The sequence below is a fragment of the Rattus norvegicus genome, chromosome 3 (assembly GCF_036323735.1).
Source record: "Rattus norvegicus strain BN/NHsdMcwi chromosome 3, GRCr8, whole genome shotgun sequence".
Taxonomy (NCBI): Eukaryota; Metazoa; Chordata; class Mammalia; order Rodentia; family Muridae; genus Rattus; species Rattus norvegicus.
The window spans coordinates 182868575-182890657 of record NC_086021.1 but is presented as its reverse complement, the minus strand read 5'-3'; the positions used below and the strand labels follow the sequence as shown (position 1 = coordinate 182890657).

The window sequence follows — 22083 nt, the reverse complement described above, 5'->3', positions numbered from 1 at the left end:
CAAATCTTACTAATCACTTAAAGAATAAAAAGAAGTGTTTCATACAAGCAGTGTTACTGAATAAGCATAACTTTGATACAAATCTGACACATGTTCAAAAAGGAAATGACATCACACTCTCAGTTATACACAGGCAAATCCTAACAAGTAACATTCAACTAAAGCCAAGTGTAATGCCTAATACCATCAATGTGAATAATGTGAATAATCCCCGAGGAGACAAGCCTCTGGGGATAGCTGGGAGGAGTCTCCATACAAGGTTAACTGAGGCTGATGACCCACCCTAAATGTGGGTAGCATTGGCCCATGGTTGGGCCCTAGACAAACAGAGTAGTACACTACTGCCGTTCTGCAGATGCAACTGGCTGCTGCCTCCCTTAAGTTGTTTCTTGTTAGCTATTTTGTAACAGTGACGAAGGAAGAAAGAAGGAAAGAAAAAATGGTCTGGAAAGTTAGGTTTGTTCCAGGTGATTTGCAAGCTCTGCAAATGCAGGAGGAATGTGGAAGAGTCTGCAGCTGTACACTGCAAAGACCGTAAGCAGACCCTGCTGTGTGTCTAGAAGACCAGAATGCAGACATGTGAACAGTGAAGACTAGCTCAGGAAACTAGGAACTGGGCTAGAGGCCATTAAAATTATATTCTGCCTGGGTCCTGAGAACCTTACTGAGGCTGAATGGAGTAATTTCAAGACAAAAGAACATTCAGGATGTGGCATGATAGTTCTTGCTACTCTTATTCAGATCTTTTACAGTGAGAGAGAGTAGAGACATGAAAAATGCAAAGTTCAGAGGGGGAAGGAGTATGCAAACAGCCTGGGATCCACACACCACATATAGCACACATAGACAGACACACACCACATAGACAGACACACAGAGATAGACATATACCACATAGATAGATAGACACACAGAGACACACACCATATAGACAAACACACAGATGAAGAGACAGGCAGACAGACAGATACACATACACACACACATTTCTTGCTGGAAAACTGGGAAGTGTCCCCAGGGTCGGTAAACATGAGAATGAAGTCACTGTAGCTCAAGGACGCAAGGCTCACAAGGACCTGAGGCTCGCAGCAGAACCTGGCAGTGATGTCCATGTTTTATAGGCATGAAACACTAAGGGTGATTACAGAGTCCTGTATCAACAGATTCCAGAAGTCACTGAGGGCGGCTGTGTGGCAGGGTCAAAGTTCCTGCAAGGGAGACCCAAGTGGATACTTCATGAAGTTGTGAAGGTGAGGCCAATGTTGCAATGGATCCCAAGATATCAGTAATCCCAGGACCATGGGCTATCCACAGAGAAAAGGTGCAGTTACAGCATGGAGCTGGCCACATACAGATGAAGTACCCTACAGGCATCAGGTAGAGAGGAGTGGCGCTAACCAAGTAAGTCCTTTGGAGCCTAGATCATTCCATGGTGGGTTTCAGAAGCCAGATACTGAGCTGCAGGATTTGGAGTTTGTAATGCTGGGTCTGGTCTTGCTTTGACCGAGTCCTTCCTTGCTATGTTCCCATTTCCTGCTGCTAAGAGTTCTAACTATTTACTTTATGCCACAGGATACTGCAATTATGTAACATGCTTTTAGTTTTTAGGAACTCACAATTAAGAGACTGCCTTGAATTTAAGAAGAGACTTGGACTTTTAACACCTTAAACTGTTAGCTGAAGTGACCTCTCCCATGTGTTAGGAATTCTGCCAGCTGTGCTTTCCAACCTTCCCAATGCTGTGTCCTGTTAGTACAGTCCCTCATGCTGTGGTGACCCCCAACCATCCTATTATTTCACTGCTACTTCATAGCTGTCAATCTGCTACTGTTGCATGTTATAATGTAAATACTGTTGAAGAAAGAAGTTTGCCAAGGGCTGTGACCCACAGGTTGAGAACTGCCATGTTAGACACCACATGGTGTCTAACAGTTAGCCTCGTCCAGATGGAAAAACATGCTTACCAAGTCAACACTATCAACTTAAATAGACCCTTGCAGGCAAGGAAAAGGACATCTTCTTTGAACAATTTGGTAGGGATGCATGCAATAAATAAGACAGATAAAACAATCCTCTAGTGAGCACATCCCCTGGTACCCCAGTAAGGCTCTCCCAGAATGACTATGGCAGTGCCAGAGCACCCAGGCATCACTCGTTTTCATCGACCTTGTTAAGGAAATCCTCTGGAGCCAACAAAAATAGGGATGCAAAGTCAAAGGCATAACCAAGGCCATCCCAGAGGACAGAAAACTGTGTAAAAAACACAAAAAACATTGCACATACGTAAGTGAATTCATAAGCAAATTAGGGAAGGTCATTGGAGAAAAGCTCAAAAAACCAAGTTGTAGTTCCTGGCAGAGCTCACAGTACTCTCAAGTCCAACCCTACTACAATAATCAACAACGACGACAACAACAGGAAACTTTGAGCCATTTACCATTTTCATAGCAAACTAGAGCATTAAAAACATTGAACCCTGAAATAACGCTGATGACAGATGTGCAAACACACTAGAGAAAACAAAGAACACAGAGGCGGGATAGAAAGATAACCCATAGTCATAGACTAGGATTCAGGATTACCAAGTCCTTCTCTGAATGGCTCTGTAAATTCAATGGAAGGTCAGTGGAAACCACAGTGAGGGTCAGCATGCTCGGGTGTGTGAAAGCGGACACTATGATTGCTAACATTTATATGGAAATGAAACCTAAAGCAGCCGAGGCAGTCTTGAATAACAGAACACTCAACCAGCGCTGGACATTGCAACTTATTACAAAGATTAAAAAAAAAGAGGGGTTTTAATATTGGCACAAGGATGGAGAACAAAAAAGACTAAAGGCACTTATGAACGGCCACTACTGCACAGCAAGCTCCCAGCAGTATCCATGAAAACAAAGCACAAAAGCCATAGAAGGTGCTTATAGGCATCAACAAAGCCCGTGAAGCCATGCTATTGTCTGAACACAAATGGGAATCACAGACTGTAACCCTAGGCAACAACCACCTTCATCTTCATCATCATAAAGGGGGTCGTCAGATAAGATGGCAGTGGAAATAAAATGGAATTGTGGACATGGGAAAAGGTGGCAAGATGGCAGATTTAAACTGAACCACATCAACAACTATTATACACAGAAAGCGTCTAAACTAGAGGCACCACATTCCTGATAAGGACTGAAATGTAGCCAGCATGACTGACATTGCATATGGCTAGTAGCAACTCTGTTTGGTAGCATAATCCAAACACTCTAAGTAAAAGGGGCTCTCCATGAAGCAGTAAAGGGGAAGTCAAAGCAATACTCCTCGGATGCAATTTGTAAACCTGCTTGAAATACATAGTTATCAACAGGTCAAGTTTAAGATATGCAAAGAGAATGCAGGGAGCCTAACTCAGAACAAGAACAAGCATTCTTATGGGGGAGGGGGCATCAAGAAAACATGCCACATATACTGACATTCAGCATCCAGGCAAAAATAAAGATTAACAAGTTAGAGCAACAGACAAGGCCACATACAGAGTTGCTGAAATACTCCTTTCAGTGCAGACCACAGAGATAAAGGGCCATACAAACACCCCTTCTAAGCACATGTTTGTGAACACTCATACACTGAACACCTCACAGAGTAGCACACGCACACCCTTCTCAAGGATGGAGCCTGTTCTAACCAAAGGAGGACATACATATGTACATCCTGATATAAAATCCATTTCTATTAACCCAGCAGAGAAAGGCCATCCTTAGCCAGCCAGCAGGAGCAGCCATTAGCTTAACTGTAAAAGGCCGCTGAGAGCCATCTGCCAGAAGTCAGGAAGACAAAGGTGCTAGTTATCCACGCCTCAACAGTGCACCAACCTGCACCGGATTACACCAGTCCTCTTGGTGTGATAAAGAAGCAGAAGAAATCAAATGTGCATACACCACAAAGGACTGTGCGGTCAAGAAAAGCCCAAGGAATCCTTGGAAGTGTTGCCTTAGCTAAGCCAACTCCGCAAGATCACAGCAGTGTGTGTCTACAGATGATTAGCATGTGTGTGTCTACAGATGATTAGCATGTGTGTCTACAGGTGATTAGCATGTGTGTGTCTACAGATGATTAGCATGTGTGTCTACAGATGATTAGCATGTGTGTCTACAGGTGATTAGCATGTGTGTGTCTACAGGTGATTAGCATGTGTGCCTACAGATGATTAGCATGTGTGTCCACAGATGATTAGCATGTATGTGTCCACAGATGATTAGCATGTGTGTCTACAGATGATTAGCATGTGTGTGTCTACAGATATTAGCATGTGTGTGTCTACAGATGATTAGCATGTGTGTGTCTACAGATGATTAACATGCAACTAAAACTAAGAAAGGCACTGATAGTACAAGACTTGAAGCTGGAGGACTATGAGTTTTAGGACAGCATGGGCTACACGTGGAGACCTCATTCCTGTACTGGCTGGTTTTGTGTGTCAACTTGACACAAGATGGAGTTATCACAGAGAAAGGAGCCTCTTTTAAGGAAATGCCTCCATGAGAAGCAGCTGTAAGGCATTTTCTCAACTAGTGATCAAGGCGGGAGGGCCCCTTGTAGGTGGTGCCATCCCTGGGCTGGTAGTTGTGGGTTTTATAACAGCAATGTGGAAGTGTAAGCTGAATAGATCCTTTCCTCTCCAACTTGCTTCTGGGTTGTGATGTTTTGTGCAGGAATACAAACCCTGACTAAGACAATTCCCAAATAGTCTGCTCCAAAAAGAAAGGCCCCCAAAGAACAAAAACCCTCAAAGCAAAGAAACCCCCCAAAATGTAATATTTTGAGATAAAATATGTAAGTCTTGCGCATTGACACTAAAAGTATTGTCAGGAAAAATCAAGGGAAAGAGACACAGGACTAAAAGTCAAGATCAGCTTTGACTACAAAGTAAATTTAAGTGGTGTGTGTGTGTGTGTGTGTGTGTGTGTGTGTGTGTGTGTGAGAGAGAGAGAGAGAGAGAGATCTAAAGAACAGAAGAATCTACCATGTTCATGGACTAGAGCAAACACTGAGAGAGAGAGAGAGAGAGAGAGAGAGAGAGAGAGAGAGAGAGAGAGAGAGAGATATCTAAAGAACAGAAGAATCTACCACGTTCATGGACTAGAGCAAACACTGTTAGGTTATCAATTTTTCCCAAACTAGTTAGAAGATTCCCAGATTTTTAGTAGATGCTTGAAGAATTGGGCACTGTGTCCCTAGAACTTTAGACACAGATGCAAAAAGCCTACAAGCACAAACCAAATTTGAAAAGTATTACAGTTAGATAGTGCTGGACTTCCAAAGTGAGACCTTTCCCACACAGCAGCCCATCCCTGATGAAGGTCCAGAGACGTTTACTAGAACAGCTGCTGAGCTCCCCACTAGCTAATGCCTAGAGTGACCATTGGAAAAGCATCGCTTTACACAGCAGACACAGTAGGACAAACAGCCCTCGGGCCAAGTTTAGAATGAAGCTATGGGACTTCTAGATCAAGAGCACATTTTAATCCCAGGACTTGGGAGGCAGAGGTAGCAGATCTCTAGAATTCTAGGCCTGCCAGGGTACCTAGTGAGACTGTCTCAAAACACAGAAACAAAACCAAACTAAAGAACAGACTCTAAAGTGTAAGAGAAAATCCTTCTGATCTTGGATGTATGGGACACAAGTCAATGTTATGAATAAAATGTAAAAGTTGTTCTTCAAAAGATACGGTAAGAAGATAAAAAGCTATTGATTGCATGAACAACACACTTGGGATAAGGCAAATATTGGAATGGGTAGGAATAAGTGCAGGAAAGGTGAGAACACCATGTGCAGTGGGAGACACAGTCCTGGCATCAGAGGACTGACAGATTTCAACTTACACACTGTCCTGGATGGAACATAAAGTATTATGAATATTCTTTTGTTTCGTTTTGAAGACAGGTTCTCACTATGTAGCCCTGGATGGCTTTGGATTCACAGATCCTCCTGCTTTCTATGTCCCAAGTGCTAGGATTAAATGTGTGTATCAGCACATAGCTGGTATGAATATTTTGAAAAACTGACAGCTTCTTATGAAAATTAAATAAATATTTGGTACATGATCCAGAAATGGCACTTCTAAATAACTCTAGATATATACCTGAAAGTAAACTTATGTCCAAACAGATATGCTTTCTTCATAACAGCAAAGATTATAAACTCTAGTGTTTATCAATTAGCTGATGAACACATTTTTTGGTGCCTCATGCAGTGGAACACTACTCGGTAATATAAAGGCACACATGAGTAACGCATGCAGTAACACGAGGGAACCTCAGTAGAAGAAAGAGAAAGAAAAAGCTTTAAGGCAAAACATTATTACCAAAAGTACATCCCTACACTGAATGTCTCTGAACAGACATGACAGACAAGACAAGACTGACAGAAACTTTGCTAGCCACCCGGATGGACAGATGGACAGACGGACAGATGGAGCAGGGGAGGATCGGGCCAAAGAGATCAAGCAACAGGAGGTGGGTGGATCCAAAGTGAGACTTTGTTCGATGGAAAACCATTCAGATTGCAAAGGCTTGTCTAAGAATGGGACACATAACTGCAAGACACAGCCAAGTAATGTCTAACACACAGATGATAGTGTGATACACCAAAGGTAGTGAGAAAGATGAGCAAACAGCCCAAGATCTGAACAAAATGTGACATTTATGTGCTTTAACCCAAATTTTCACAACCACCTCAACAAATCAGAGCACTCCCAAAATGCAAATGTAAGCATGAAGAGATTAAGTCCCTTAACGGAGCCCTTAGCAACTGCGTACAAGGAGAGCTAGGAAATGCACAGCCAGCCTAGCACAAAGGTGTGCACTCAAACACTTGCCATGCCCTGGTTCAAGCACAGACCCTTAATAGCAAAATGGAGAAGAGAAATGTGCAGGAGGTAGGAGCACAGCTAGGACCTACATTTTAAAGAGTCAATCAGGAGATAATGTCTAAAATTTGTGGTGGTAGTGGGAGGAGGGGGCACAGTGTGTGTATGCTTGTGAGGAGATCTGCTGCAAACCATGGCAACAGTGGCTGCTCTAAGAAATGGGTCAGAGTAGACACTGCTGTTAGATTAACTTAAAAGCCCTATGACACAGTCTTTCCTGTAACCCCGCCTTCTCTTTAAAAGAGGATCTTATGTAGTCCAGGCTGGCCCACAACTTCTCATCCTCCTGCCTTCAACTTTCTCAGGAGGGAACACCCAAGCATTTTATTACTGGGAATAAACCTCTTAGACACACTCTAAAACGAATTAAAACAGCAAGTCAATGCTATCATCTACTGAGCTGACAACCTAGCCCTTTGCTAACCACTTTACCTGCATCAGCAAGTGGCAGAGCTGCAGTTCAGAGTTGTGTGTGTTTCACTTTGAAGGCCTCCATGTTAGGTGACAATTTGGGGTTTTGGATGAGAACTGATGCCTTGGTACGGGCTGGGAGGAGGAGGTTGGACTTCAGTATCTGAAGACATGCTAGTCCTCTTCCCTACCCAGGCAACGATGAACAGACCCAAGTCTCTCGAGGGCTGCTCACAAGTATGGTCACAAGCCTGTAGATTTCCCAGGTGTCTGTGGGCCACCTGACGGCACAGGTTACCTGGTGAGAAGTATTCCAGGTTGGCTCTTTGGTGTCAATGGTATGGGACCCAATCACATGCCCACAGTGACTGCAATCTCACTACTCCAACATACCCAAGGGACACAATGAGCTCCTAAGGATTAGCACAGCTCATCACAGTGTTGATTCTAACGAGGGCCTCGTCCTCCTCCACATGTGTTCTCTGAGGATTGAATCACAGCTTGTGGTTGTCTGGCCAGCCACTGTTGACTTTTATCATACGATTCCTATGCTACATCAGTGAATTCTCACCAAACTGCACAAAGTAGGTATGAACCAGACAAACCCGACAGAACCCTAGCCACTGACCTAAAAATTCTAACCAGTGCTCACTGAGGTCCCTTACTGAGGTCCCGACTCAAGTCCACAAACAAGAAGGTTTTTTGTAGCCAAGGCTCCTCCCTACTCCATAACCCATTTGGGCCATTAGAGAACACATTTAGGAATGAGGGACTTAGGAGTAGAGAAGAGATAGACACCCACTTCTTTAGAGCTGGTCAAAATCATGGGTTGGAGACATGGGCCGGTGGCCAAGGAAAAGGCCCGGAGAAGCTGACTTTGAGTTACATGACCCAGGTGAAAGGGTGCTTTGGGAACAAAGGGGACATGATTTGAAAAAAGCCCAATGCTCATTTCAGCAGGAGGAGAGGTGAAGAGGTACCAGTGCAAGAGTGCAGCCATGGGTGAGGGAAAGGAATCACAGACACCCTTACCCTACTCCATCATGCCTTGTCTGTACCTCTCATACTAGCTCCTTCCCCAGCTTTAAGGACTCCTGCCTGACCCTGTCTCACAGTCTCATGGCAGGTCTTCTCGCTGGTCTCACTTTGTCCTGTCCTTGCTGGCCTCCTGACCCCTCCTCTGTCTGGTCCTTCAGTCTGCTAGGCTAGCTATTCAGGGTACTCTTAACTGCCCCTCACTGTTACCGGCAGACACACTTCAATTCAGTACACACTTCCTTAACTTTCTGCCAAGTACAAGCCATTCATCTTTCAGTTTAATGCCAGTGATTCTAAGTGCTTCACATTTTCCATGGGCCCTGAAGGAATCAAGCCTGGTCAGAAAGCTCAGGGCCTGCCATGTGCTGATATCACACAGAGATCCTAAAGAGTCATTTTCTGCACAACGGTCATAGAACATGTCTCTCTCTTAACCTATAGGGAAACTACATCCACATCATGGCAGGAACAAAGTGTCTAAACCAGGATTCAGCAAATGTATTCTGAAAAGTGCAGGTAGACATATGATGGTTCATGCCTACTCTCGCAGCACAAAGGGGACTGAGTTAGCCTCGGCTCTACTGTAGTTTCAGGCCTGCATGGGCTAGACAAGACCATGCTGCAAAAACAAATTAATAAAAGCGCTAGTGCCCGGTGGAGAATCTGGCTTTGTGTGCCACAAGACTCCTGCCTTTGGTCAGGACAGAGGCAGGTCTGACTGCTTCGGTAACATATTATTTACCAAGAGAGAGGGCAGAGGACAAGGCTGCAGTTTGCTGACACCAGGTTTAAATCACTAGCACCCAGAACTCCTTACATATGGCTGGTACCCAATAAAAGGAAGACACTCACTGGGCTTGCGGTGGCTCCCAGGGGCAGAGAAGGTGGATCTAGTGACATGGTGGGTGGGAGTGTGTTGACAGTGGGCTACAGGTTAACAGTTGAGAAGGTGGTGGGTTCTCTTCCGGCCTAAGCAAGGGAACTGGGCTGTGAAGCTGCTGGAAGGCAGCAGTTGTAGGAGGGAGAACGTGGGGAAGAGCCAGGAACCCTGCACTCCAGGGTACACTGGGCTGTTAGCATAGGGAGGAAGCTTTAGAGGCAGAAACAAGGAAGCAAGGATCCAGGAGGAGGGACTTTGTAGTCTCTCCTATAAAGTATGGGCCACGGCTACAGTCGGACACAGTGGGAGCCTGACTGGGCCGAGGCAAGGAAAGCTCCCAGCTTTTCTCTCTACTCTGATAGTAAAGGGGTGGTGTCTTAGCACTTGTGGGCTCTGAGGCTTTAGCTGTGACTTGGCTGTGAATGAAGTACGGCATTTACTGATTCATCACTTGTGTCTGCACTTCACTTTGCAGTGCAAGACCCAACAAGCCCTGAGGAGCATGAGGTGTTACTTTAAACACACGGACACACCCAATTCTTCTGGAAGGGTACCGTCTTAACTGCAGACATAGTGGTGGATTTCATGTCCATACCCCAAACACACAACAGACCCAGAGATTTTAACAAATTCTCAAGCAGCAGTCTTGTAAAGTTTCCCTCACAGTTGTAAAGTATTTCCTTATGTGGCACAAAGCCACATCACATCCTGATGACGAGTGACATACAACTTTTCTCTAAAGATAGGAAATCAGTTGATTGGCAGGAAGTGTCTAGTCCTTACTTAGGTGTACAAATTTACCACACTAGTAGATCCTACAGAGCTCAGGTTCTCAAAAAGAAAAAAATTAGTGTTAATTCCATGTTTGCCCGTGGCAGACAGTCAAATAGTTAGATTTTTGTTGAGTTTATATGAGGCTGGGGAGATGGCTTAGCAGCTAAACCCGTGCTCTGTCTTCGGGAGGACCTGATTTAGCAGGCACTTCCTAACCACTTCCAGGAGGATCTCATGGTTCTGGCCTCCAAGGGTGGGCACTCACACTCACATACACACATTCACACACACATACATGCCTAATCAAAAACAATGAAACCTTCAAGAACTCTCTAGTCAACCTCAACAGTCAAAACATACCAGACACCAGGAGCACAAAACCAACCAACCAACCAACAAACAGCCCCGACAACAAAGCATAACCAACCAACCCCCCAACCCCAGAACATTTCTAAGTTAATTCATTAATTCATTATTGTCCTCAGTGCTACAATGTTCAAGAGGGTTTGGATCCGGGGCTGGGGATTTAGCTCAGTGGTAGAGCGCTTACCTAGGAAGCGCAAGGCCCTGGGTTCGGTCCCCAGCTCCAAAAAAAAGAACCAAAAAAAAAAAAAAAGAGGGTTTGGATCCAATTCTACTCCTTTTCAAGGACCATAACTAGACTTTAAGTGATCTGCCTAAAAGGACATTTTCAGGATGTGATTTCATTTGCTCTCATTCAAGGTGTAACTGGGTCTGTAAACTCCTATGTCAACTGATTCTTTTTTCTATGTTGACGTTCTTATCTCCAAAGTCTGAAGATAATTCTCCTAGGATACAGCAAACCTCACTGTATTCTCTCAAGTCATTTTGGAAATGTCGAGACCCAGCAATTCAAAATTCCATTGAGCTCAAGACAACAGGAGTTACACCAGTATCACATTTCTGCTTGCGATGACTTTTCATGCACCCTGAGATAGATAAGAAAATAAACTTGTTTTCTTACCCTATGGTTGGATTGATATTCGGGTCAAAGCTGTCTTCCACAAACCGCCACACGATGCTTGATTTACCCACACCCGTGTCCTGAAAGAGAGTAAGATGGGTGGCTGAGGAAACACTAACCTATTTGTAGACACCTAAAACTCCTTTGTGGCATAAAGCAGGAGATTTCAGGAAAAGCATCTCCATCTGTGGATGGAGGGACACAGTAGGCTTTTGTAATAAGTCGGTGAAGTAATTACATTTCAAAATGTATTATGGGGCCAGGCCCAAGAGTGCATGCTTTTAGTTAGTTCCAGTGCTTGGGAGACAGAGGCAGGCAGATTTCTTAGCTTATGAACTGAGTTCAATGCCAGTCCCAGTCACGGCCAAACAGTGAGAAACATTCTTGAAAGTATTGGGGAAGACACCAGGACCTCTAGAATGACCCATGCTGGCCTGCCTAATGGCTGCAATTTTAGCAAATGTGAGAAGCAGAGGCAGGAGGTTTCCAAGTTCAAGTCCTGCTGAGGCTGAGATTTCAAGGCTATCCTGGGTAACTTCTTGAGATCCTGCTACAAAACAGAAGTAAGCAAGCAGGGGGGACACACAACTCGGTGGTGGGGCTTGTCTAGAGTGTACAAGGTTTTAGGTTCAATCTCTAGGACTGAACTCCTGCTCCCTCCCAAAGGAAAAAGACTCTAAGTTTCAGTTCTGTGTGAAAAGAGACTGAACTCACTGGCCTTTTGACATACACCAGTAAAACTGTGCTGCCAAGTTTGGGAGTGATCAGGGATGAACCCTAGCCCCACCCTGTTGATGGGCAAAAACCGTGTAGTTATTGGAATTTCTTTTTCCAACCATTAAAGAGATCATCAGAAGGCTCTGAAAAGGCCAAACTACTATGAGAAGACCGGAAGCTGAACCTTCAAAGTCCTGGAGGTTTCCTGGTAATGAACTCCTCCCTGCTATAGAGAAGAGCAAACTTTGGAAAGTAACTCTTGCAGAAGTGTCAAAGACTTCCCAAAAGTTCAAAACCATCCTACATTGCTGAAGGGAAGCCAAAGGTCCTCATAAAAAACTAAAGCCCTGCTGGGGGGTTAACTTTTAGAGACTTGGCTAACTTTAAAGGTGTCCCTCGCAAAGTTGGAAGGAAACTACCTGTGGGCTACTTCACTATGGCATAGAATGAAGGCGTCGCTCCGGGATGCCGGGGGCCACCCTGATACCTCGGGGCCTTGGGTGGGGCACAGCCTGGTGGTCCCTCCGTCCTAGGGGTCTGCGGGGGTACTGTGTCCCATGCAGGGCGTAAAGGGGTGCAAGAGGCCCTGGAGAGCCGGGGCACTCCCACCTGGCCTCCGGGACCCTCAGGATCCCGCCTGCCGCCACTTACCCCAAGTAGGCACACTTTAAGTTCCCTCAGCGCCATGGCCCGGGAACCAGGGGTGCGGGCCCGCCGCCGCCCTAAGTTGAGGAGGGAGAGGCCCGGCCCAGCACCAGCATCCCCCGGCGCCGCTGCCTCGCCAAGTCCCTGCTGCGCACTCCGGGCGGCCGTGTGTCCGCCGCCGCCCTTCGGTCCGGCCGACCCGTCACTTGTCCCGCGGAGTCACCTCAACAGCCCGGACACCGCCTTGGCCTACCGGGCGCCACCGACGCCGCCATCTTGGGACGCCAGCTGGGTCACCTGACCTCCCCGCCCACTTCGGCAGCCACCTTCTCCGCGAGGGCGGGGCGGCCGGCTTGCGGCTCACAGGCGGGTAGGCGGAGCACCAGGGAGGAGCCTCAGCGTCGCCCCACCCTCCAGCTCCGCCCTGGCCCCATCTTCTCTAAGGAATGGGAGGAACGGGGTGGGGCTTAATCTTGGCGTTACCACGCCTCTAGCCCCACCTTCCACCCGTCCCAAGATGGCCGGTGAGTGGGGCCAGGCGGGTGGGCGGAGCGCGACGAATGGGCGTGACCTCTGGTCTCGCCCCGCCTCCGGCCCCGCCTTCTAACACATCCCAAGATGGCGGGTGAGTGGGTCCGGGCTTCGGGGGCTCTGGCGGCTCCCCGATCCCTGCCCGAGAGGCCCCTCATCCCACTCCCGCGAGCCCTGGACTCACCGTTCGCGCAGCCCCGCATAACTCCCTGTGTGTCTTTTGGTTTTTCTGAGATTCCCCCTGTACTTTGTGGACTTGCAGGATGACTTAGATGACTGTAAGTAACAGTTGGGGCGCCCCGCCCCTCCTTGGGTCCCTCTCAGAGGACTGTGGGGTGCACTTAGATGGGGCGGGAGCCTCAGATCGATCCTAACCATGTGCCTGCTTCCTCAGGTGGCCTTCCTTCCCGGGCTAGGACTTCGGTCTGTTGGAAACTTTGTCTTCCTGTCACTTTCTCCTTTAGCTGCTCTGGGAACTGTGAGAGGGAAAGCAAGTCCCAACCTCAGAGGAACATTCTTGGGTTCGTAGTTAGGGAGTGGGAGCGCCCCTGCACTTGTGGGCCTGACCAGCTCCATGTCTTCGTGGAGTCCACGGCTTCCATCATTTTGAGAGGGTCTCTTCCTTTTTTTTTTTTTTCCGGAGCTGGGTACCGAACCCAGGGCCTTGAGCTTGCTAGGCAAGCGCTCTACCACTGAGCCAAATCCCCAACCCCAAGAGGGTCTTTTTTTTTTTTTTTTTTTCTTCTCGGAGCTGGGGACTGAACCCAGGGCCTTGCGCTTCCTAGGCAAGCGCTCTACCACTGAGCTAAATCCCCAACCCCGAGAGGGTCTTTTCCATTTGACGCTTCTTAGCCTCCACTTTTCCTCTGGGGTTATTTTAAGGGACAGTAGCTGAGAGATGCCACCTTCGAAGTGCAAATGGTTAATGGACTAATGAAGCGTTGGTTTTTCTATCCAACGCTTTTTTTTCAGTGCCCACCTTTACCTGCTCGGGCCATTTGTTGGGTTTGTGAATTTACAAAGATGAACTAGAAGCAGCCACGATTCCCTAGATCTCCCTCCCAGGTCAGAAGAGAGCAGAAAAATACGAAACCCAAGAAGGCTTGCTGGTGGTTGAGGCCAAATCACCTCAAAATACACAAATCGCCAAAGTCAACTGGGGCTTTGAGTGCCAGCTCTACGAGTTACTTGTGCCCTCTTCCCTTTCCTCCCTGAAAGTCCCTAGTGATGAGGTTGATGTTGACTGAGGATTTTTGGGAGACCATTGCAGTGTTGAGCACACTTTATCCCTTGGGGGGTGTGTCAACTCTATTAATGTTGTGTGACACTTGGAGAGAAAATAAAAGGGACTGGCGAAGAGGCCTAGCTCTTGAATCAGCTAGCCCTTCGGTGAAATCCTGGGTCACTTCAGTTGTAGTGGGATCTAAGGCAGGTCACCATACCACTTAGAGCCTCTTGGGTCATTTCCGTCGCAAAATGAGGCCTTGTAAGTCTTACGGATTCGAGGATAGTGAGTTCCAGGCTGGTCAGGGCTGCATAATGAGGGAATTTCGTGAAGATTAAACCATCAAAGAAGGTGACACGAGTCCTTGTGGACAGTCAACACTCAGTAAATGTTGGCTGCTACTCTGGGAAGTGTTGGGATTAGCCTGTCTTCCAGATGAGGCCAAGAATCAGAGCGGTCAGTGTCTCGTCCAGTGTGCCATGGTCGTTAGAGAAGATGGGTTGATTCCTTCTGACTGTTCTGTTTACTTCATGCAGACTGACCTTACAAATGCTCTTCACCCGGTGGCTGGGTGATGCCTGTCAGTTTGGGTGATACCTTACCAATCTTCTCCACGGGCAGTTTATCTAAGTCATTGCTCTCAACCTTCTTACTGCTGTGTCTCTGGCACAGTTCCTCAGGTTGGGAAGATCTCCAACCATAAAATGTTTTTTTTGTTGCCAACTCATAGCTGTGTTTCTGCTACTGTTTTGAATTGTCATGGAAATATCTGATATGGAAGTTATCTGATAAGTAACCTTGGGAAAGTGTCCTTTGACCACAGGTTGAGAGCTTCTGGAAAGGACTGGGTGCTTCTTGGTGTAGGTCAGGTTCCTGCAGACAGGGTGCAGGTCATCCTTTTTATACGGACAAGTCCTGAATGGCCTAGGTACAAATTAATATTGTTGCAGTTATATTACTGCTAAGAGTAATGGATTCTGAGGCTTGTCTGGTTTATGATTCTTGATTAAGTTTGGATAATCTCAAGAAGAAGGCAAGATGAGGGGGTGGGGGATGGATGTCTTTTTTCTAAATTATTCAGAGTCTCCAGGTCCAAGCAGCACAGGAGAAAAAAAAAAGGCATTTTCTAGGAATGGCTTGTTGAAGTGATCTGAATTCTCTTAAAAGTGTCGGTAGGGGAGGGCTCTTCCTCTGGTTTTTGAGTGGTCCTCACAGTTGGTGGGGCAGGGCACTTCATAGTCTGCCTGAGGGTTTCGAATGTTGGGGTTTGCTCACAGAGGCTGGAGGGGTGTTACTGTTGATAAGATCTGTTCATCCAGTTAGCATTTAAATGTATTTAAATGTATACAAGGGACGGTTGAATGGGGAATGAGAGGGCTCTGGCACTCGTAAAAAGACCTAAGAGACCAAAGAAGAGCACACAGTGTGTGGTCATATTTGGATCCTCGGCTGAACAGAGAACGCTGTGAAAAGAAAAAGCATGGAAGCGAGGTTGGGTATTAGGTAATATTAAGAATTGCTTTTCTTTTTCAGCAGTGATAATGGTATCATGTTTTTCTTCAAAGGAAGAGCCCGGACAGCAATAAGCATTCAAGAGTGAAATGACTTGGTGTGTGAAATCAGCTTTCAAACTCCATAACAAATAGTAAACAAGACATAGGGAGGAGGGGCCCGCCAGCACAATGGCAGAACGCTGAGACTTGGAGGAGACGCTAATAGCTGGGGACTAGCCTTTCATTTTCTCATACTTGAAATTTCCCACAGTAAAAGGTTTTTAAAAATGAGATGAAAGTGTCACAAATGATCAGACGTTTGCAGGAGGAGTTGGAGAGCTGGATTTCAATTCTGAATATGCTGTGAGTTATTGTAAGATGCATTTAGCTTCAAAAGACCCTTGTGTAAAATACATGAGTGTTCGGGGGGCTGCATTTCTTTCCAGTGTTCAGTTTTCAAGAGGAATCCTCGGAGGAAGTTGGGAGAGGGCATGTTTCTGTTCATAAGAAGAGCAGGGTGCCAACGATGACGTCTGGGTCTTGGGTGGAAATCGGATTAGCCCAGCCCGTGGGATAGAGATGGAGTCTCTGAATCCCAATGCCGGAGGGAGTGGTGGCTGCTCAACCTTGAGTGAAAGGCTTCTTCCAGAGCAAAGCACACTGCATTTCACCTACACACTGCGTTTGTGACCATGCTCTCTGCAAAGGCTGCAACCACTCTGGATCCCACTGTAGGCAGCGTGCTAACTTGAAGCATAAATGCAGCCATTTCCTTTGCACAATGTGAATTTGATCCAAAGTTGGCAACTGCTTTTACTAAAATCTCCCTATGAAGTAGAACAATTTAAGAGCCAGTTGAGGGTTCTAATGCTTGAGGAGTAAGGCCAGACTCAGACAGTCAACCGGTCTCTAAATTAGAGACTGACCATGCATTTACCCAGGAGGGATCCGAGTGTAAACATGATTGGCTTTTCAGGATAGAAGGTGTGTGACACAACTGTAGGCTCTGAGGTTTCTTACTAGACCGACCATAAACTACACACAAGCATGCGCACATGCACGCACATGCACGCACATATCCCTATACCCCATAAACTATACAGGTACAAACACATGCACACATGCATCCTGAACACATGCAATCATGCCCCTTTCCCAGAATACACCCTAGAAGGAACTGTAAACCACAAAGACACAAAATACACCCAAATCATGTACTATAAACCATACAGCTACAAACCACAGGAACACACCCAGAAACCTTACATGTATACACAAACACGCACACCGTAAACCACACATACCACCAATCACACAAAACATACCCATAATGTTTACACACCCCATTTATATATACACACACACAAACATATACCATAGGTCATACAAACACCCATAATCCTCACATACATGTACACACATACCATAGACTGTACACACCATCAACCACACAAAGCACACCCATAAACTTCACATACCATCTATGTACATATACATGTACATGCACCATAATTCATATAAACATACCCATAAAGCAAACACACATACATACATACATACATACACACACACACACACACACACACACCATAAACCACAAATGTGCATATGTACATTTTCGTGGGCCTGGATGTATTATGCTGGTGAAGCTTTATCAACACAAGGAAGGACTTGTCTCAGGGAAAGTGCTTTGTCAATGTCTCCATGAAGTGAAACTGTCAGTGTTGGAGGCTTGTGCCTGACCCGGGCCTACCTGTTGGAGTGACTTTCCTGCTGGGCTTAGTGAGCAGGATATTGCTTGAGAACCATTGTCGGGTTGAGCAACCTTTGACAAGTTACTCACACTTGACACAGGTGTCCTGTGGTCATCCTGGGGATGAAGATGACATCCACTCTTTCCTGTAGGTGGATGAGCAGGCCGGTGAGTCCACAGTGGGCTCCCTCACAGCCTGATGTGGTCTCATTCCACTCGGGCTTCTAGGAGGCAAATAGACGGTGTCAGGAAGTCCTGGAAATTGTGTTTGGAAAAACATGATGTCAGTGGCATTCTTTACCACCAAATTAAATTCAAGTCATTTCACAGAGGAACTTTGATAAAATTCTTAAACAGAATTTTTGCAACATAACCTAATTAAAAGGAAAGCTGTTGAGGGCTGCAAGGCTGGCTCAGCAGTTGGGAATACTTATTGTTAGAGAGGACCTAGGTTCAGGTCTCAGCATCTGCATGTGGTCCACAGCAGTCTGGGATTCTAGCCCCGGGGGACCCGACACCCTCTGAAGTCCACAGGCACCAAACATGCACCCGGTACAATGTAATGCAGATAAAACACTCATATAGAAAATAAAATAATACTAATAGTAATAATAATAAAGTGTCGCTTCCCTCCCGGTGCTAAGGATGGAACCTAAGGCCCCCTGCGTGTACTCTGCCACTGAATCACACCCCACTGTGTTGTTTACTTATGAGTTTTGTAGCAGGGCTTCCCTGAGTTACCCAAGGAAGTTTTAAATATGCTCTGTCGGCCTTGAGCTTTTGATCTTCCTGCCCCAGCCTTTGGAGTAGCTGTGGTTATAGGCCTGTACCACCAAGCTTGGCTTACAAAGTGGTTTTGCCCTTCAAAGTGCCAGTCGGTCCTAACCCTGATGGGGAAGGTGCAGAAGTAGCATGCAGTTGACTTCCTGGCCTGGATCGCCATTCTTCCTCGTAACACTGTTTCACTGACTTCTCCAACATGCATGGCCTAAGCCTTGAGAGGTGCTGGGGAGGGAAGCAGAAGAGACCCCTGCTCCCAAGATGTCCCTGACAGTGGGTGGCAGACAGTGGGGGCGTTCAGACTCACTGGGTTTCAACACAGGTAAGAGGGGGATCCAAGAGCAGAGGCACCATGAACACAGTGATTCATTCTGCTTCAGGGAAAGGGAAGTGACATTGGTGTTGAGTCAGGCTGAGGAAGGCAGTAGTTATTTTGCAAAGCATGTGGTAAGAGAGTTTCCAGATGGCCTCCTTTATGTTTGATCTGATGGCAGTGTGGAAGAGTTGGAAATGGGGTATGGAGGGAAGGGCAGGGTGACACTGGGAAGGACGGTTGGAGGCTGTAGGAGAATCTACATCCCGACCAGTCAGATTTGGGTCTGAGGAGAAGGCAATAGAAGGTTCTGAATGCTTTGCTTGAACTTCTTCATGGGAGGCTCAGGCAGGAGAGCCACTTACCCAGGCAGTGGTGCAAAACCACTGTTTGTTTTTATTTATTTGTTTCTTTTTAATTGTATATCTGTGTTTGTGTGTAGGTGTACACGTGAGGACAGTGCTCATGGAGGCCAGAGGAATCAGATTAATTGCTGGGAGCTCAGCTCCGTTCCTCTGAAAAACCAGTACATGTTCCTCACTGCTAACTCTGCTCTCCGGCCCCAAGTGGCCATTTCTTAGGTCTAATGATGGGAAGGTCTGATGTGAGTGTTCCTAGGCATTTAATTATTTACAGGGCCAGGAAGATGGCCTGGATAAAGGTACTGTTGCCAAGCCCGCTGACCTCAGTTTGGTGTCTAGGACCTCCATGTAGTGGAAGGAGAGAACATCTACAAATTATCCTCTGACCTCTGTGCTTGCACCACGGTACAACATATGCAATCCCTCACAAACACACTAAAAAATAAATAAGATAGAACTCCACTAGGGCTGGGAGAAATTTTGTTAAATAAACCTATGTACAAGTACTGTAAGAGGTTACCACTTTCTATCCAATATTGTTGCTGAGCAAAGCTGACAAGGGATGAAGAAAGGTTAAACAAGTTGTTCAGAATAGTTCATACAATCTAGTGAATGGTACCAGGGAGCCTCAGTGCAGTTTGTTCCAGTCCCTAGCCATTGGAGACGCCACGCATTCATCAGACCTTTACTACCAGTGCCTTAAGTCTTAGGTACTACAGTAGGGGTGGCACCCAGCAGTGATGGGTCCAGTGACAGACCAGTGTGCAGCAGGTTAATATGAACCAGTGTTGTCGTTTCAGGTTGTGGGAGATGCTGTGAGGAGAGACAGTCATGAATGTGGTCCAGAGTGCCAGGACAGCCAGGTGTGGAGGCTTGTGTATGTACCCCCAGCGTGTATGAGCTGAGGCAGGAGTATCTCAAGTTCTAGTCCAGTTGACTTCAGAGTGATACTCTCAAGAAGGGGAAACAAAACGACCAGAAGAGAAGGCCAGTGCCAGGCAGTGGCTGGAGCCTGGGGACTGTGTCCAGGGGCCAGAGAAAACGTCTCTGGAGCTTTGTGAGGGACTCTTGAGTGGAGACTGCAGTGAAGGGAGAGGATTTCATGTGAAGAGCCCAAGAAATGGTTTACAGATGGCCCCTTAAAATCAAGGGCCAGAAGAATGTGTGTGTCTGGTACCCAGTGAGTGAGGAGCATAGGCTAGGTCAGAGGAGCGGGTACTGGCACATCACATGTCCCACAGAGCCCTGTGAAGGAACATGCTTGCTTTCTACGTAGGACGTTGTACAGAGCCACTGGAGAGCTTGAACCAGGCGATGACTAGAGCTGAGCTGTTCTGTCAGGAAAGGAGTATGAGTAGCCCTGCAAACCAGAGAAGAGATAGGTACCTGTGCTCTCAGGCTCCTGGGAAAGGACGTGGGTGTGATGAGATGAGTCTAGTAGTGATGTCCAGTGGTCAGAGCAGAGTGACCTCAGAGGTAGGTCTCCTGGGAAGCCTGTTTGATCTGTACACAAGTAGATGTAGATAGAGCTGGATGCCCGTTCTCCTTGCTCCCGAACTCTATGCCATCCTCTGGCAGCATTGACATGGGCATTGCCAGGTGGCTTCTCTGCTCATCAGATTTGGTTGTGCTGGCCTTGGCTTGCCATGGTCAAGCACAGCAATGGCACTGCGCAGTACTTAGAGGAGAATGCTCTGTGCAGTGCAATAAATAAGTGGATAGCACTTACTGCAGAGGGTTAGCCAAGATGGGAACCAGGACAGGTTGGCCGTTGAGAGACTTAGTGGTTTCAGTGGCTGAGTGCTTAGCACAGCTCCAAAGCATATGGAGTGAGTGGGGAAGGCATGGGAGTTAAGTAGGTAAGCTGAGGCCGATGGCCAGTGGTCACCATTGAGTGCTTGTCAGGCAGTGACTGGGCATTGGGTACGTTGGGGACTGGTTACTGCTTTCAGGACTCAGCCTAGGAGAAAACACACCAATTCAAGGAGAAGCTGAGTGAGAGGCTTTCCTTTGTGAAAAGAAGATTCCATTGGTACTCTTAGTATTTTTTCAAAACCATAACCAGTGCTCCAGCACCCAGGATTTGAATGGCTCAATATTCCACTCTTGTCTGTGTCTACTCTTGGACACTGTCTATATCAAAAAGCTTCCCATAAGACTCTTCTTGGGTGTGTCTTTAGAAGCAACGTCCTGGCAGAGTTAGATGTTAGTCTACTCAGATATCCACCAAGGGTGGAATAGCTACAGTGTGAAATTTTTTGCTTTCCAAACTACCTAGGGAGCCCTCTCCACCAATGTGGCTGGCTGCATGGCTGGATTTTAAAGGAGCCAGGCTATCAGGACTCAGACTATGGCTCTGGTTGGCTAGCATAGCTGTCAAGGCTGTAGAGACAGGAGGAGCAAGGAAGCCAGGTGAGATTTGTAGCTCCTGTGAAGGTCTCTTTCTTCCTCCAGTGCTCTTTGGATAGTCATGTGCTGTTTGTGAAAACCCTTTGGTTGGGGATTTGGCTCAGAGGTAGAGCACTTGCCTAGCAACCGCAAGGCCCTGGGTTCAGTCCCCAGCTCCGAAAAAAAAAAAAAGAGGAAAAAAAAAAAGAAAAAGAAAACCCTTTGGGTGTATGTGTATTGGGGCACTTGTCTGTCTGTCATGCTTTAAATATTTTTTTACAAAAGGAACGATTTAAAAATCATTCCAGCTGTGCCTGGTAACACATGCCTTTAAACCCAGCACCTAGGAGGCAGAAGCTGACAGATTGCTGTGAGTTCAAGGCCAGGTTGGTCTACATAGTGAGTTCCAGGCCAGCCGGAGAGAGATACGTGTGTGACCCTGTCTCCAAAAACCAGAGCATCCAGGCTGAAGAGCAGTGCTTAGGTGTGGTCTGAGTGTCAAGAATTGGAAGGAGAGAGACAGGAAAGCGGGGAGCTGGGCTAGGATGAGCTTGGTTTTATTTTTCTATTGCTGTGAGATGACAATTGATAAAGACTTTATCAGAGGCTTACATTTCAGAGACCCAGAGTCTATGCTTGTCATGCAGGAAATGCGACCTCAGGCTCTCAGCTACTGCTGTCTTGGACTATCAGCTCAAGACAAACAGAGCTAACTGGGAATGGCTTTGGCTTTTGAAACCTCTAAGCCCATCCCCAGTGACACACCTTCTCCAGCAAGGCTGCATCCCCTAATCTTCCTAAACATTTCTACCGCTGGGGACCAAGTATTCAGATATATGAGCCTGTGGGGGCCATTTTCATTCAAACCACCACAGGC

The 22083-nt window shown here is 46.6% G+C and overlaps 1 protein-coding gene and 1 long non-coding RNA gene across 4 annotated transcripts in view; one reads left to right on the top strand and one right to left on the bottom strand.

The window, feature by feature from the left end:
• The window catches only part of Rab22a (RAB22A, member RAS oncogene family), a 46655-nt gene extending 33743 nt beyond the window's left edge, over positions 1–12912 (bottom strand). Inside the window, exons 1-2 of one of the 2 annotated variants that reach the window (XM_063284293.1) lie at positions 12368–12912; positions 11000–11079 (exon numbers count right to left, since the gene is read on the bottom strand). In XM_063284293.1, the coding sequence (XP_063140363.1) occupies positions 11000–11079; positions 12368–12403 (116 nt within the window). In that variant the 5' untranslated portion in view covers positions 12404–12912. The remainder of the gene's footprint in view (positions 1–10999; positions 11080–12367) is intronic. The other variant, NM_001398945.1, reaches the window with a different exon arrangement.
• A 32-nt stretch (positions 12913–12944) lies between these two features.
• LOC134486505 (uncharacterized) lies at positions 12945–15897 on the top strand. 2 transcript variants are annotated; one of them, XR_010065550.1, is made up of 2 exons: positions 12945–13170; positions 15683–15897. It is a non-coding gene; the product is annotated as an uncharacterized LOC134486505 (long non-coding RNA). The 2 variants fall into 2 exon arrangements; XR_010065551.1 differs by having other exon boundaries at positions 12982–13170; positions 15651–15897.
• The last annotated feature ends 6186 nt before the right edge of the window (positions 15898–22083 follow it).